Below are 17,215 nucleotides of genomic sequence, written 5' to 3'. Positions count from 1 at the left end.
AGGAATGGGTGGGTGAGCGGGACGGTGGACTGATGTGTTTTTGTTTTTGCCTTTGGTTGTTTTGTTTTTGAGACAGAATCCCTCTGTGTAGTTCAGGCTGGCCTCAAACTCACAGCGATCCTCCTGCACCAGCCTCCTGAGCGCTGGGATTATAGGCGTGTGCCACCCTGCTTGGCACCTCCTCCTCCTCAATGCTGGTGTCAGGTGTTTTGTTCCAGCACTGAGAAAGCTGACGGACACAGGGCCCCGTAAAGTTCTCTTCCTCCTCACAGCCCCAGGACCCCTCAGCTCCTGAGACCCAACAGGGGACACCCTCCAGGCCCCAAGCAAACTATGCTTCTATGCAAACTGTGCCAAACACTCTGCCAAGACCCAGGCTGTCCTCGAATATCTGCAGGTGGGACTCCTTCCCGCGGCAGGGGAAGCTGGGGTAAAGGCACAGTGGGGAGCAGGAAGGGGCGTGCAGCCCCCCCAGGGCTGCCCAGTGGTGCTCTCATCTCCGTGACTGGTGGTGGGTGCTAGGGCGCAGGGAGAGAGCTTCCCGGCCCGAGAGTGTGTAGCCGCGTGCCCAGGCGCTGCCAGGAGGGCTGGGAAGGCCTCAGAGGGAGGGATGAGAGACGCCCCAACTTCTGATCTCAAAGGCCGCCCAGCTTCCTTCCTCCGCCGCCGCCCACGTGCAAACCTGCAGCACAGCTGAGAGCCGATGGCAAAGCGCCAGCAAAATGTCAAAAATTTCCCCAAAACATGGAAGGAGGGGTTTTTGTGGGGTTTTTGTTTTTCCTCTGTGGCTTACCCGGAAGGACAAGGTCAATAAAACTCCAGCAAGTGCCCCGCCCCCCTCCCAGGCATCTAGTGTCCCCCCCTTAGGGAGGGGCCGAAGTGGGGGACCCCTTCCTCAGTCAAAGCTTCTGGTTGGTGGAGGGAGGTGGGGCCCTCGAATGTCACCCCTCCCCACCGCCGCTGGGCAGAGAGGACCCACAGGAGGGTTTGTCTCTCTCCTGGTGGCTGGGACTGGGGCCCCCGGCAAGTCTCAGAACCCTAAGGGTCACATCACTCCGGAGAAGCTGTGGGAACCGGCACCCCACTCGCCCCCTGCTGGCCAAGGAGGTGAGGACTGCAGCAGGTGGAGTCGATGGAGAGGGCACCCCAGAGGGACAGGCTCAGGCGTGAGCCCAGAGCCAGGAGAGGCCAAGGCAGAAAGAGCTGGACAGGCTCCAAAGGACCTTGCTCTAAGAACACGCAGAGAGGCTGGGCGTGGTGGCCTGGCCTGTAATCACAGCACTTGGGAGGCTGAGGCAGGAGGATCGCCATGAGTTCAAATTCAAAGCCAGCCTGCACTACATGGTAAACCAACAAATAAGCAAACAAATAAATAAGTAACTGTCAGCAATGGGCACTTGCTGGAAGGGTGCTGCTGGGGACGCGGATGAGAGGAGACAGCAGCGGTGGGGGCGAGGGGGTGCACAGGAGGAGGGTGGGAAGGAGGCAGGAGGAATGTTCCGGACCAAACTGGGTCCGCCTCAGGCTCGTGCGCCGAAGCATTAACCTGCAACAGATCTGTGTTTGGAGACAGGGATTTTAGGAGGTGACTGCGTAAGGGTAAATGAGGTCAAGTGGATGGAGGCTTAATCCACTGGGCGGGTGCTGTATGTGAAAAGGAGAGAGAAACTCAAGGAGACGGTAGGGGGGAGGGAGAGAGTCAGAGATAGACAGAGACAGAGAGAGAGAGACAGAGACAGACAGAAACAGAGATAGAGAGAGAGAGCCACAGACAGATAGAGACTGAGACAGAGAGACAGAGCGTGCATCTCCCCACCACAAGAAGGCAGCCGATGGCCAGCAAGGAAGCGCCCTCCCAAGAACCTGCAGGAACCTTGACCTTGCAGCTCCAGACCACGGGGAATAACTGCACAGTTTCTTGTTCAGGCCACCAGTCTGTGGAAAGGGAAGTGATGGGGGAGCAGCCCCACTCGGGAGCTGCCACTTGAAGTGAGCAGCAGCCATTCCACAGGCAGAAGAGCCCAGCGGAGCCCTGCTGGCCCCTGCTGGCCCCTGCTGGCCCCCTGCAGCTACTTGGGAATCAGCTAATACAAAGCATCCGTTCTTTCTGCAGCTGCTTCCTGCCCCTGGGCTCTGTGCCTGGGTCTAGGGGTTCCTGATGGCCTGTGTGTCACAGCCTACCCCCTCCTTGCATCCAGCATGACAGGAGGACAGAGCAGTGGACATGCCTCCCACCCTCCAGCTCAGGAAGTCCTCCAGACAGGCTGGCTCAGCCTGCGTCGCCAGGCTCACAGCCAGGCTCACAGCTTCCTCCCACCTCCTAGGTCATGACAGAGACTTCACCTCCACCGGGATACCTCTGTTCCCGGAGCCCGGAGACCACAGCCCCTCTCGGTCTCAGTCCCCACCCCTCCATGGCCACTGCATGGGCCTTGGGACTTTTGACGATAACCACAGGGACTGGAAAGCCTCATGACCCTGTTAGGCCTGAACATCATCTGGAGAATGTTCTAGAAGGCTTTCCTGAACACCTCCTAGGAACCATTGCTGTTAGGGGGGTGGGCAAACATCCCAAGACCCCAGCTGTCTCCCCAAGAGCTCTCCAGTCCAGGTCATATGGGACAAACACGAGTTCTGGGCTACAGTAGATTAGAACTGCACAGGGTTTCCAGGCCTAGAAATGAGGGGCTGTTGGGAGGGTCATGGGTTCTGAGCTCCAGTCCCAGCCAGCTTCACGTGTTCTAGCTCTGTGACCCCAGGCGAATTACTGAACTGTGCAGGGCCTCAGCAACCTCATCTGCAAAATGGGTCTAAAAAGGGTAACAGCGGCTCAGGAGATGACGCACCACTGCTGAGGTCTCAGATGCAGTGTGCTCGGTGAGTGTTCAAGACAGGGCAGCTGTGAGTTAAAACAGAAACTCCCAGGGGGACTCGGTGCAGCAGCTGCAAAAACCCAGGCTCCAACTCCACCAGCCCTGCTCTCGCACGGTCCTGGGTCTCTGTGACTTTAGGGACAACTCTCAGAACATGTCGCCGGGGAGACAGATCTTTTACAAAAGGGAAGGGAACCCAGAGATGGAGGGGGCAGGGGAGAGGAAGGGGGCGAGGACAGAACTGAGATGGGTCGTGTGTGGACCAGCTGCCCACAAGGACCGTGATCATGACGTACTGCAAACATGCATCAGTTAAAAAAACCACACTGCCCATCATGATGATGACTGTCAGGTGCTTTTCCCACCCTCCGATGCCCCCCTCCCGGGTCATAACCTGTGGGCGAAGGTCCCCTTGTCCCCATCCCAGGTCCCCACTCACCTGGGAGGCAGCGGTAGCAGCATTGCCCCGTAGCCCTGTCGTAGTATCGGCTGGGGTCTCCGGTGCAGGTGGGAGCCAGGGCTCGATCCTGCAGGATCACAGAAGCTGGTGAGGCCAGGCGCACCCTGGACATCTGCCCTCCCTCCGGCTGCCCAGTGCATGTTACAGGGGACATCAGGACAAGGACTTCCAAAGCCCTGTGTCCCCCAACTGGGCCATCCCTGGACCATCGGCCCAGTGAGTCCCATTTATCAGCCCCTCCCCTGGATTAACATGGTTGCCTCACCTTAACCTAACACAGCCCCATGGAAAGGCACGCAGGCCCCAGGGGCACAGCCCCCTCCCCCAGATCTGCAAGGGGAACCATGCCCACACCCAGCATGCATCCTGCTGCCCTGGAGGTCCCTTCTGAACTTGACATGGGTTGGATCAAAGTCTTGCAACCAGCTGTGCAATTCGACCTTATGGGGTGAGAACCGATTCTCCCTTATACAGTGAGGATGGTTTGCACTGTTGCAAACGGCAGGAGGCCAGCTGAGGTGGTGGCTTTTGTATGGCTCAGGCTGACCTAGAACTTTCTGCAAGCCTCCTGCCTCAGCTCCTCAAGTGCTGGGTTTACAGGTGTGTGTCACCACACCCAGGGTGTTTGCTAAATTTGTCTGCCAATTTTCTTAAAAAGTAAGTGGTCTGATTTTTTCATTGCTGGCTTTATCTGTTTCAAGTACAGACCCTTGGTTTCTCCTGTTCTACGGCTGCCTTTCCGTTTCTCCAATGGCACCTTTGGGTGAACAGATATTCTTAGGGTTAATACGGCCAACTCAGCAAGTTTTTCTGTTTGAGCCAATGCCTCTGTTTCTTTTGAACCCAGGGTTTTGTGCATGCTAAGCAAGTGCTCTGTGATCGTCAACCCATTTCATTATTTGCATACTGAGACAGGGCTGGCCTTGAATTTGTGATCCTCCTGCCTCAGCTTCTCAAGAAATGGATGACGCCCTTTGCTTCACGTCCTAAGACATGCTCTGTGTCATTGAGATGCCCCTGCGATATCTTCTAGACAGGATGGCTTCCGCTTCATAGTCAGGAGTCCTTCTCACGCATGGGGAAATTGGAGGTATTGTTTTTTTCACAAACAGGCTCCCCAAAAAGTTTAGGGCTCTTTGAACTTTGAGTGTCATCATTAGATTCCAAAGAGGAAGGCCTCTGTTGGGATCCTGGGGAGGAATCTGATCCTCCCTGGGGAAGGGCATACCAAAGCCAATTATAGTTCTGGAAAACTCGTCAGGGAACTCCCAGAGGGGAAAGGACCAGGTCCTGGGCCCCTAGCTTTGTCTTTGGCATCCAAGGTGCTGCCTGGCAGAGAGGAGGGACCAGCTAAGAGATGTGGAGCTCTCTCAGTTTGGGAGGGCAGAAGCCTTCTCCCCGCACTGGCCTCGGGGCCTGCCTGGCTCAGCTGCATGCTCAGGAAAGCTGTAGATGGAGACAGAGCCTGGAACCTTCAGAGAGCAACAGAGAGGTTGGTGCGGCCGGAAGAGGGCGTGTGGGTGCTGATTACATCACTCTTTCTCGCTCTCTCCATCTTTTGTCAAATCCAAAATATGTCACCGTATTAACTCGAAATGATAACTATAACCCAACAACGGGGCAGAGCAGGGCTGGGGCTCAGGGTAGAGCTCTGTCTGGCATACGGGAGGCCCTGGATTCTATCCCAGCGTCACCAAGACCAAACAACCTCACACCGCCAGGCACAGTCACCAAGCATTTGTGCATCTCCTCTCATTCCCCCAGAGCCCCCTCGGTCACCCCAGGCTCCCAGAGCCTCTGGGGCAGGGAGTTGCCAGGACCTTGTGCAACCTGAGACGTGCAGCATCTCCAGGCGGCAAAGAGTGTGGGGAAATTCTGGCCCCGACCCTGGGCTTCCCCTCCCTGCCTGCTCCATCAGCTCATTGACAGCTACAGGGCCTAAGGGGCCACAGCTGCTGGGGCCTGGGGACAGCTGAGAGCAACCTACTGTGCATGCCAACCTCCGCCACCGTGCCCTGGGCCATGGCGGGCTGAGAGATTGAGGAAAACTATTTTGCACCCGCCCCTGCCCCATGGGGCCAAGCCCTCATGTTACAGAGGAGGAAACTGCTGTCTGCCCAAGAAGAGATTGGAGTCCCGCTGTAGGCTAGCATGCCTGGCTGCAAGCCGATTCTGTTTAAAAGTAAAAGGCCTCAGGGTACTGAGAAGGACGCCATGTCCCCTCTGAGGTCTTCCTGCCCAAAGTCCATGGTCTGGATCAAATCCAAACTTTCTACAAAGCAAGTGGCCTGAACACTTTTAAAATGTCCGTGTATAGCGGAGTGTGGTGGTGCACGCTGGAATCCCAGCACTCAGGAGGCTGAGGCAGGGGGATGGCCATGAGTTCGAGGCCAGCCTGGGCTCCATAGTGAGATCTGTCTCAAAAAACAAACAACAACAACAAAAACCCGCCACAATGTCCAGACATGGAGCGCTGAGGTATGTTCTAGAAGGAAAAGAACAGAGCCACGATGGTTGCATGCAGTGCAGGGCTGGATCCCGAGCCGGGCGTGAGCGGGATCACCGGGTTGGAAACTATGGGGAAAGGAGGGAAGGATTGAAACGTCGGCAGCTACCCTGAAAACGGATTGGCAAAGTCAAATAATAGTGCTGATAATATGTACGTGTGAAGGGGGCAAGAAATCGAGCAAGTAGACAAAACCACGCGTGTAAATAAGGGCCCCAAGCACGGAGGTGCCGGCTGCTCGGTATCACTGTGTGTCCGCAGCCTGCCACCAGGGGGCGCCGAGGATGCTCAGTCTGAGTAACACACCTGCCGCTAGAGTGGGGGCCCGTGGAGTCAGTAGAAGATGGGGAGCCCTGTTTTCCATGCGAGGCTCCACCCAACACCACAGACAGGGTGTGCCCCTGTCATTCCCCCCATGGAGAGGGGGCCCAGCTGGGGACGCGACTCAGTCCCATCACCCGGTATCCACCCCAGAAGCCTGCAAGCTGCTGGCCTGGGCTCCCCAGCAGGGCCACTGGGGAATTTTGGTTGCCTATGATGTCATCTCTTTACAAGAACCCAGAAAACGGGGTCAAGTTCACTGACACCTGCTGTTGCGAAAGTGAGGAGAAGACTGTAGACCCGCCAGCTCCCGCGGGCCATGTTCCCATGGCAACCGGCTCCGGGTGGCAAAGGTTCACCCTGAGATCACACTGTGTGACCAGGTCAGGACGTGAACACACTCTGCTGCCCCTGACCACGGCAAGAGGGACAACCCTGCCCTCCCAGGGAACTCAGGGTGTAGAGGGAGGTGGCACGGGAGCTCTGGGGTGCACCCTGGCAGCAATGTGGGGTCCATGGCTCCTGCTGCTCCTCGGGAAGAGAGAAGCCGCCAGGGACTGGCTGCACCCCTCGCCGGGAGGCAGGAGTGGGAGGGGGAAGCCCGAGGCCGCAGGGGGGCTTTTGGGTGGGGTTCCCCCTGCCGGCTGGAGCCAGGGCAAGGTGTCCACAGGGGGCTGCGCTGCACAGCAGCTGCTGGTGGCCCGCCGGCGTGGGGCCAAGATGAAAAGAACACCCTGAAACCTCGCACGGCTGGGCCCGATTTCAGGTGGCTTTGATTTTCCCTACACCCTGCTAAATTTCACTTTCAAAAAAGCACCCCCTGCTCTCAGCCGCGGAGGGGGAGCAGCTGGGCCACACCTGTGGGAGATCAGCCTGCTAGGCAAGTCAAATGCAGACTCCTGAAGGGGCCAGCAATGGGCAAACTGGGGTGAGCCCCGCCCCCACCAGGCACCCAACACAAGGTTACTAGCGGTGAGATGCCAGTCATGCTGGAAACCAGGAACCCAAGCCCTGCCCTGAATGGGAAGCTGTTTGACAATGTCCCAGGGAGTCTCAGGTCCTTAAAGATTGAGAAGTGCTGTTTGCTTCTGGCAAGAAAAACCATTCTGCTACCCAACAACTATCACCCCACTTTACAGATGGAAAAATCAAGGCTCAGGGAAACAAGTTTGCTTAATGAAGCCACGCACAGTAACGCACACCTGTCATTCATCCCAGCACTCTGGGAGGCTGAGGCAGAAGGACTGAATATTCTAGCCCACCCTGGGCAACTTAGCAAGACCCCATGTGAAAACAGAAAAGGACTGAGGATATGTGGAACAGGGTGGAGGTCCCAGGCTCAGCCCCAGCACTGCAAAAGAGATGGAAGGAAGGAAGGAGAGAAGGGGGGCAGAGGGGGAGAAAAAGTTGCCTGAAGCCCCTCGGCAGGAAGGCCAGCTCTCAGCAGGCTTGGGGCCCCTGCACGCACCCTTCTCCCCAGGCTCCAACGCCAGAGGGGGCGCTGCACCCAGTGCTGAGGACCCCCACACACTGCCTGTTTCTGCAATGCTGCCTGTCCCTGCTCCCAGCCTGCCACTGGTTCTGAGCGACGCACTTTACCGCTGTCCACCCGCTTTCTCCCCTCCTGCCATGTGAGTGTGACAGAGGCCGTCTGCAGGTCCCCACACCTGTGTCCCACATCCCACTCTCAGTGCAGACGCAGGCGGGGCCTGGCTGGAGACACAAGGCCCTTGCCTGGCTTCCAGCGCAAGGATCCGCAAAGCCGCGTCCTGACCGTACCCGGGAGGCCCTGCCCGCTGGCCCTGTGTGCATCCCAGGCACCCTCCCCGTTCCCCAGTGCAGTGGGCACACCTGGCTCTTCATAGGCCCTGCCCCTGCCGTCCTGGGACCTCCCTCATGGGTGCCACCCCTAGTGAAGCCCCCTCAGCCAACCGCCCAGGTAGGGTCTTGGCAGGCAAACCAGGGTGTTCCCAGGACCAATTCCTTGTTCACCAGGGTGTTGGCAGGAGGGGGATCCTGGCCCCGTCTCCTTGTTGACGGCCAGTGAGGGGCCAGCACCAGTCTCCTCCAAACCTACGACCCCTTCTCCACCCCAGACTCCTGAGACCCACAAACTCCCAGACACTCAGGCTCCAGGATCGGGGCGTGGACATTCAGGTGACTGTGGCGCTGCTGACCCGCCCTGCTAGTGAGCAAATGCTCCAGTTTCCAGGGCTGTGTCATCAACCCCGGGGGACCCTGGGCCCCTCTCTCACCCTGAGCTCCAGGCCAAGTGACACGGAAAGTGAAGTCGTCCCGCCCTGCCCTGACTATGCCTCGGGTTCTCCATTTGTAATTTGTCATTTGTCCCTGGTGCAGGCAGCTCCCTTCGGGCTGTCCACCTATGGCCAGCAGCCCTGTCCTGCTCCCCCAGCTGCCACCCAGACGAGGGACAGTGTGTGGCTCCCGCTGCCAGCCAAGTGGCTGGGGCTAACCCCAAGGACAGGGCACAGGACCAGCCAGAGGTGACCCTGAGCCCTGGCTACGAGGACCCTGGAACAGGTGAGCACTGTATTTCAGATGAGGCTTCTGAAAATTGCAGCCTCGCTCTGGTGAGGGGTGATGGAGACAAGGGGGGCCTGTGGTCAGCAGAATGGCACCCCCAAAGATGTCCACCCCCAGAATCTCTTCATATGTCACCTTGTGTGGCCAAGGGGGACAGAAGCAGCTGATGGGACGGGGAGACTGCTCATCATCTGGCCTTGAGGGAGAGATGACCCTGGGTTATCTGGGTGGACCCAAAGTCGGCATGACAAGGGGATGCAAGGGAACGCTCTGGGAGGCTGAGGCAGGAGGAGCTCCACAGATTCAAGGCCAGCCTACATAGGGAAACACTGTCCCGAAAAGAAAAAAGAAGAAAAGGAACAAACAGAAATCACTGGGTTCCGCTGAGGAGGTTGTGGTTTTAAATGGCTGGGCCCCTCCGAGCTGCTCAGAGGATGACTCCTGTTCCATTCCCTTTCTCCACGGAGAGGCCTGGAGAGAAGCCGCAGGGTGCCTCACGGCCCTCCCTTCCCTGACCAGAAAGCCCTTCTCTCACAGAACCCCCATTCCTGACCGGTGACCTGGGAAAGTGCCTTTGGCAGTAGGGAGCTGTCCGGTGTGGGAGCTAAGGTTCGTGGAACTAACAAAGCCAGGGACGGACACAAGGGAGGCGAGTAGGTCACTCGGGCCGAGGTCCACCCGGAGACCAGGTCCGGCAACTGTTTAATCTCCTTTCCTAGCGATGCCCGCCATCCCGCAAGGTTCCTGTGGGCCAGCTGTTCAGACTCCAGGCTTACTAAAAGTTCTGGGCCCACAGCAAGGTCTGGCTGTTCACTCGGCTCTACCTCAGGATGATCAAAACACCTGCACCCTGGTGTGACAGCTGCCCCAGGGTGACAGCAGCTGCCAGGAAGCTGGGCGTGGTACCACACACACCTGTAATCCCAGCACTCGGGAGGCTGAAGCAGGAGGATCACCACAAATCCAGGGACTACATAGTGAGTTCAAGGCTTTAACTATACAGTGAGATCCTGTCTCAAACAAACAAATTTGAGTCTGGCCTGACACTTAGCAACATCCTGTATCAAAATTAAAAAATATAAAAGGCTGGGATATAGTTCAGGGCGAAGGCCTGGGTTCAATCCCCAGGACTAGAAAGAGAACAGAAGAGCGTAGAGGCTGGGACCCCAGCAGCCTCTGGCTGTCTGACCCCTCAGAAGGACCTGGGGTCCCCGCCTAGCCTCAGCTGACCCGCCCAGAGGGTCAGGCTGTGGCTTCAATATTCCTCCCCAGCTCGACGAGGCCTCCGCAGAGGGAAAGGACCCTTGGCTGCCACTGCAGCCAAGGACTGGAGAGAAGACTCAGAGTGCAACCCAGCAGCACCCAGCAGGCAGGTCCTGGCGGAAGGTGCAGCTTCCCTGAGGGCTTTGATGGCCCGGAGGAGGCCACACGCCCTCCTCCGCACACAGCAGGCAGTCAGGAAATAGGGGCTGGGGTCAAGCGGCGGGGGCGACACCTCCTGGACTTCTGAGCCCTGAGCTGACCCAGAGGATCCAGTGGAGCCTGCTGGGTGGTGCGCTGGGATGCTACAGCCCTGATCTGGCGGGCATGAGGCCTCGGTTCCAGACCCAGCACAGAGGAAGGGGTGTGGGGGTGGACTTGAGATTCTCCTGCCTCAGCCTCCCAGAATGCTGAGATTCTGGACACCTACCTGCCTCCGGGCCCATGTCTCTTTGGAGCCCTTGGCAGAGTGAACGAGGACGTGGCACATGTGCAGAGAGCAGCCGCGGTGGCAGGCGTCTGACCAGGCAGAAGTGAGAGTGGACTCCAGCCTGGGCCAGGCGGAAGAGGGGGCATCTGTGCACCCACACACGCAGGACCGAGGACCGTGACGGGTCTTGGTAGCATCCGCCGAGTCTAGCATACAATAGGCGCTTGGTCGGGGCTCCCCTCCACCACCCTCGGCGCAGGCACTGCAGTCAGCCCTGTGTGCTGACTGAAACTTAGGGTTTCCCTGTGCACCCCAAGAAGATGTGGAACTCAATCCCCAGCACAACAGCTACGACGCTGTCAAGCAGTGGGACCGAGGAGTGATCGGGCCAGGAGGACACGGGCTTCACACTGACAGAAGACTCTAAAGGATTTTCCGTTTGTTTTGTTCTGAGACGGGGTCTCCCTAAGTTGCTAAGTTTCCCAAGCCAGCCTTGAACTTGGGATCCTCCTGCCTCAGCTTTCTGAGTGCTGGATGGCAGGTCTGGACCACCATACTCAGCTTTAGGTGAGTTTGATCTTCTGTCACCTGTCTGACCCTCTTTGCCCTTCTGCCATGAATGACCAGTGAGAAGGCCCTCATCGGGCTTCCCAGCCTCCAGAACTATAAGAAGTAAACTTTTCTTTATGAATTTTTCAGTCTGTATCAATCTGCTTTGTTTGTTTTGACATAGGGTCTCACTAGGTAGTGCAGGCTGGCCTCAGACTTATAGTGAGCCTCCTGTCTCAGCTTCCCACATTTTGGAATTGTAGGCATGGGGCACTATGATCAGCTATGGCCCCATTTAGTGGATGGAGAAATCAAGGCACACAGAGGTGACTCATGGTGTCTGATGATGGTGACTCAGAGTATAAACTGAGAAGTGTGACTGAAAAGTCCAAAGCTTTGGCTGGACGCTGTGCCATCTCCCCAAATGGAAACATGTGCCGTAGGAAGAATAGCAGCCTCCCAGAGAAGTCACACCCAGGTCCAGAAGGCAGAGTATGTGGCCTTCCATGTCCTGCTGATGGGGCCAAACTCAGGCCACGCTGGATTATCTGTGAGTGGAGGTAACACAGGTCACTCCGGGAGGCAGGCGGAAGCCCAGAGCGAGAGAGGACAATGCAGGTGCTCTTGGGGACAGAGTGACATAGGGGTGACGTGGGGTCCCGGGCCCCAGAGAGCAGCAGCCCCGGCCACTGGAAAAGGCACAGACACAGATCTGGCCCAGCGGGGACGCAGCCCTGTTGGCTCACTCTGAATCCCAGATCCCAGAGCTGCCAGACAGTAACTTCCTCCTCAGTCACCCAGTCGGTGACAGTTTGTCTCAGCAGAGAGAGCTCTCGGCTTCGTTCACAGAAGTAAGGATAGGTATAGGTCCATGTCTGCACTTGACTCCAGACCCAGAGATCTGCCACATCCAGGGCCTGAGCTCTGCGTGGCCCAGGGCCACCTGTGGACACCCAGCCCCACCTCGCACTTGAACTTGGGCAAAATAGAGCTGGTCCTTCTCTCCCAGACACTTTGACCAGAGGCCGCACCCAGGAGCGGACACCTCTCCCACTGCACGCTCCCACGGGCTGTGCCTGAATCCTGCAGACTCTGGCTCAGGCCCCCAACACAGCAGCCCCACAGCACCTGTGTCACCCGATGCCACTCTACTGACCGCAGCCCACAGGCTCTGCACAGCCCAGCACCTCCTATGCTCTGCCCTGGCCATGCCGGCTCCTCGCCACCGGGAACCTTGGTTCTGTTTGCTCCCTGGTCACACCCTGTTCATCTCCCCGGGACTAGCAGCTGTGCCCCCTTCTGCTCCCTGCATGGCACCCACCACCCATGGCCACACGTGCTGTCCTGCCTGTGGCCCCTGACATGCTGGGCATGAAGGTACCGGTCGTACCCGGAGTGCTCCCTGGCACACAGTAGGTGCTCTGTAAATGTCTGAGGAATGAATTGTTCAGAGCAGGTTGGAGTCACATGATGGCTACACATCAGAGGACCGAGTGAACACCCTCAGCTCACTGAGAGGAGGGAAGGGGGAGACCCCAGCCTCTAAGACCAGCACAGGCTCCAAGGAGATAGATTTCAGCAAGGGTCGGAGCTACACACAGGAGAGTGTAAGCTGTGTTTGCTTCCTCTGGAGGGAAACAAACAGCCCAAATGGGTACAAACAGCTGGGCTGGGCTGGGCTGGGAGCCTTGAGGAGCTGCACCTGCCTGGGCAGCTGCCTGTCAAAGATTTACTGCATACATGGATGATTGGATAAATGTCACTGAAGGACTTAGAAATGCAATGAGTAACCGGACTGGGTGATGCACAAAAAGTTCCTCCCCAGCCAGGCATGGCAGTGCACATCTGTAATCTTAGTATTCAGGAGGGTGAGGCAGGAGGATTGCAGTGAGTTCAAGGCCAGCCTGAACTGTACGGCAAACCCTATCTGAAAAACACCACACACAAACAAACAAAAAGTCCCTCCCCACCAGCAAGGCCACAGGGGATGCCCAGTGGTTTCCCACTGTAGATGCTGGAACAACCCCTCCCTGCATCCAGAATCCCTCAGGGCAGTGCTGGGAGGAAAGAGACAGGAGGTCCATGGCTTTCTCTTTTGGATATACGCATGTCCTGTCTGGGGCTCTGGAAACTGGGATCCAGCTGAGGCCCTAGCGGGTCTGTACAAGGACCCCAAGCCCCGCAGGCCCCCATGTTCTTCCTGACATTTGTCCTGAGGTGAAGGGCTGCTGCGAGCATGCACGAACCCAAGGATGAATCACAGTTACTCGAGAAGAGCCTGGGCTAGGTATGAGTGGGAGCAGAGAAACTTCCAGTAAGGGCTGCCCTCCTCCCAGCGCAGGCTGCTCTCGGGCTGAGTAATGCGGTCCCGGCCCCAGCCCCATGGCAGGGAAGGGGCCCTTGATTCACCCCAGCCAGAGCTGCAGGCTGCAGGTGGCACGCTCCTGTTATTCCAGCACTCGGGAGGCTGAGGCAGGAGGATTGCAAGTGCAAGCTCAGCCTTGGGCAATTAGGGAGACCTTGACTGAAAATAAAAAAATAAAATAAAAAACTAGTAAGGGATGTTATCTTAGGGTGAAGGCTCTGGGTTCAGTCTGCAGTGGAAGGAGGCAAGCCTGGGCCAACTTCCACTCCCCCCTTAGCACGTGGAATTCTGCTCCCCCTTCAAAAAAGTCACTCTCCTACCTCTACCCCGCCCCCAAAACCCAGAAAGCCTCTCCTGCCCCAGGGCCAAGACCTCAGATCCTGCTGTGAGCTGCCACCCCGTGGGGAGAGCTTTGAAGTAGAAGCTACAGGGCACCAGCGCCCTGACAGCCGCCTGCCGGGGCCCCATCATACGGAGGAAGCTGGGAGGAGGACAGGGGACAGGGGGACCCGGCTCCGCAGCCTCAGCGCGGCCTGGGAGGAGACACAATTCTAAATTAACCACGTTCAACTTCGCAGAAAGGTGCCAACCCTCCCCGCCCCGGGCCCGAGGGAGGACATGCGGGGAGCAAACTGTCCTCTCCGGATTTGTGCCAAAGAATTCCCGGGTCACCAGACTAATTCCTCGGCTGCTTTAGAAAACCACTGGCAGGGAGCACATCGGTGGGCGACATCAAAGCACATTCTGGCCTCGGAGGCCAGCTGCAAAACGCCAGCCTCACCAGATCAGCTGCCCCCAGAGCAGGGCCGAGGGTTCAGTGCACTGCAAGCCTGGAGGGGAGATTTTTATTCACAGCTTTCCCCTCCTTCCTGAAAACGGGGATGGGAGAGGTGAGAGGGACCCGAGCGGAGGGAGCAGCAGGCGGCAGCGCCTCCCGGAGGCCCGTGCGGTGGGTGCCCGGGCTCCAGGGCAGAAATGCAAGTACAAACAGTAAGGACAGACAGGATGTCAAGGTCACCGAGTACAAACTCCTCCGATAAGATCAAGTGTCGGTTAGGATGTGGGAAAGTCGCTACTCCGCACAGTGGTGGGAAGACACAAGGTCCAGCCCCCTGGAAGGCGGCTCAGGCCTGTTCTCATTTCTTCTGAATGAAAATTGCTCTGGGCACCCTGAGCCCACTCTTCTCTGCCTCTTCTCTAGGAAGGAATCCCACGCATTCCCAAAGGGCTGTTTATGAAGAGAGCAAACTGACAGAAAATAAGGTGATTTCCTGGGCACCGTGGTGCACGCCTGTAATCCCAGCACTCAGGAGGCTGAGGCAGGAGGATCAGAAAGGTTTCCCGGTCAGCCCAGGGCTACGTAGTGACACTCTGTCTCAAAAACCCCAAAATAATAATAATGAGATGACACCCTTGTCACTCATTTGTCAGGGATATTTTTAAAAACTCTCAACTTGAAGCCTGGACTTATACAGGCTAGGCAAACGCTGTGCCACTGAGCTACGGCCCCAGCCTCAGAAGGCACAGTTTGGGAGAATTCTACACGGCCTCTTCAAGTAAGCCAGGATCTCTAAGTAACTGTGGAGAAATCTCTTTATGCTCTACAGTAGAATTGTGAAAGCCTAAAGACGTATCACAGGCACGGCAGGTCAGGGTTTAGGGAAAAGCCCATTAGATGTGCACGGGGAAAGTTCCCTAAAGAAAACATGGGAGCAATGACAGGGGTCACATCTGCACAGGAATTGGGCGACCTGCAGCTTTACCTTCGTGGCTCTTGGCACGGTCACAGGGTGTGTATCATTCCATGTGTGGCAATCTTTTTAATTTAAGAAGCGGGGGTGCTCTGGGGGAACCCATGAGCCTCAGCCAGCAGACACGGGAGCCCCTACCCCCAGAGCCCCTCACACTCCTCCCTTTCATCTCCCCCAGGCCCTGGCACCCCAGACTCAGTGTCCCCCAGGCCCGGGTATGGGGGTCTGGGGTGGATATATCTGGGTGGGGCCCCACACTGTCCCCTGGCAGATGGAAGGGGCACCTCCTTCCCCGCTGAGTGACTGCCCCCTGGTATTCGCCTGCCTCTCCTTTCTCCTGCATCAGTAGGGCTGAACTCCAGAGTGAGGGTTCGCTCTTTCCCTGGAGGGGTGTAGCCCCCCCAGGCCCTGCTGCTCTCCCTTCCCCTCCTCTGTTCTCGAGGTCCCAGCTGGCTCCACGCTGGAATGGATCGCAGCCAGTCACCTTCATGTCCCCCATCCCTGCCTCTGTGCCCAGCTCCGCGCTGGGCAGGGAAGTACTGGGGAGCAAGTTTTCCTAAAGCTCCTCCCAAAGCATTCCCCCGGGCTTCCCCTGAGGGATGCCAGACCCTCACCTTTGCTCCCCCCACACCCCACCAGGCCGTCCAGCCGAGCCTACAGCGGTCACACCCCGGCAGGTTCCAGAGTCCCCTGGGGCTCACCAGATCTGCCGGGGACCCCCACAGACCTGCAGGCAGGACACACAGCTCCCTCCTGTCTCTCTCAGCCCATTCACGTCAGATGAACGAATCCACCCCAGCAACCTCGGGCTCCGGGGGCTCGGCGGCCCTTCGTCAACCTCCCACCCGGGAACACGCGCCCACTCCAGCCCTCCCGCCCCCGCTCGTCACCTGCACCCGCTAAGCCCAGCTGGACAGGGAGGTGGTGAGTGTCCTGTCCTCCCGGTGCCGAGCGCCACACTTGTGGTCTGTGGACCTCTGGCGCCTCCCCACGCTCCTGTCACCCCCTTACCTGCGGGAAGGCTCGCAGGGTCCCCAGGAGCGACAGCGCCAGGGCGGCTCGGAGGGCGCGCATCCCGGGAGGTGGGCAGGCGCGCGCACGTGCGCAGCGGAGGGTGCCCCAGCCGGCCTGCAGCTCGCTCCCCGCCAGCGTCACTGCCCAAGGGGCAGCCTCTTCCCGGGTCAGCCTTGGCCTCTCCCCCACCGGCCGTCCCGAGGTGCACCGCTCCCCAGAGCGGCTTCCAGGAACGCGGCCGCTGGCTGCAAAGAAGACAGGGGCCACACGTGCAGAGATGACTCAGGACCGCGCCGCCGGCTCCCCCTGGCTGTTTGAATGGCCCGCCCCGGATTTGACGGGCCAGGCCGGCTCCAGGGCTTCTGGTCCCAGGAGGGCCTGGGGGTGGGGATCGCAGCTGGAGCCCGGAAACAGGGCACCCACAGGACATTAGGAGCCCCTGGGGGTCCCGAGGACCCCATCCCCACCCACCCAAGGGAAGGCCAGGTAGGCTCCTGACACTAAGTTAACCTGACCTTTGCCCACGCCCTAGGGATTCTGTGGAAGGGGCTACTGGAATCAGGAGACTGCAAACCAGCACTCACTCATCCCCACTCATAACTATTTACTGTGAAACAAATCAGTGGAAGGAAGATGGATGGATGATGGATGGATGGATGATGGATGGATGGATGATGGATGGATGGATGATGGATGGATGGATAGATGGATGGATGATGGATGGATGGATGATGGATGGATGGATAGATGGATGGATGATGGATGGATGGATGATGGTGGGTAGATGAGTGTGAGGCTGACTGGGTGGTGGAAGGAGGATAGAAGAATGGACAGGATGAATGAATGGATGGGTGGATGGATGGATGGATGGATGGACAGATGAGGGAAAGATGAGTAAATGGGGCTGGGGATTTAGCTCAGCGGCATAAGTGCCTGCCTTGCAAGCAGGCAGTCGTGAGTTCGATCCCCGGTACCGATAAAAAGGAAAAAGACAAAAAAAAAGAAAGATTAGTAAATGTATGGGTGGATGAGTGGATGTGGGGGATTGATGGGTGGGTAGATGGATAGATGGGAGGAGGGCTAGATGAACAGATGGTTGGGTGATGGGTAACTCTGTAGGTAGATTGCTGAATTGTTAGATG

General features: G+C 57.8%; 1 protein-coding gene across 1 annotated transcript in view; it reads right to left on the bottom strand.

Annotated features, from left to right (window-relative positions):
• Positions 1 to 16,365, bottom strand: part of Tnfrsf8 (TNF receptor superfamily member 8) — a 49,020-nt gene extending 32,655 nt beyond the window's left edge. The window contains exons 1-2 of the mRNA XM_023565793.2: positions 16,071 to 16,365; positions 3,313 to 3,400 (exon numbers count right to left, since the gene is read on the bottom strand). Of these exons, the coding sequence (XP_023421561.2) occupies positions 3,313 to 3,400; positions 16,071 to 16,133 (151 nt within the window). The 5' untranslated portion in view covers positions 16,134 to 16,365. The remainder of the gene's footprint in view (positions 1 to 3,312; positions 3,401 to 16,070) is intronic.
• Positions 16,366 to 17,215: the final 850 nt, after the last annotated feature.

Source organism: Cavia porcellus, unplaced genomic scaffold (assembly GCF_034190915.1).
Source record: "Cavia porcellus strain 051 isolate PalLab524CR breed Dunkin Hartley unplaced genomic scaffold, mCavPor4.1 scaffold_25, whole genome shotgun sequence".
In the NCBI taxonomy this organism is placed as follows: domain Eukaryota; kingdom Metazoa; phylum Chordata; class Mammalia; order Rodentia; family Caviidae; genus Cavia; species Cavia porcellus.
This window is presented reverse-complemented; position numbering and strand designations above follow the sequence as displayed.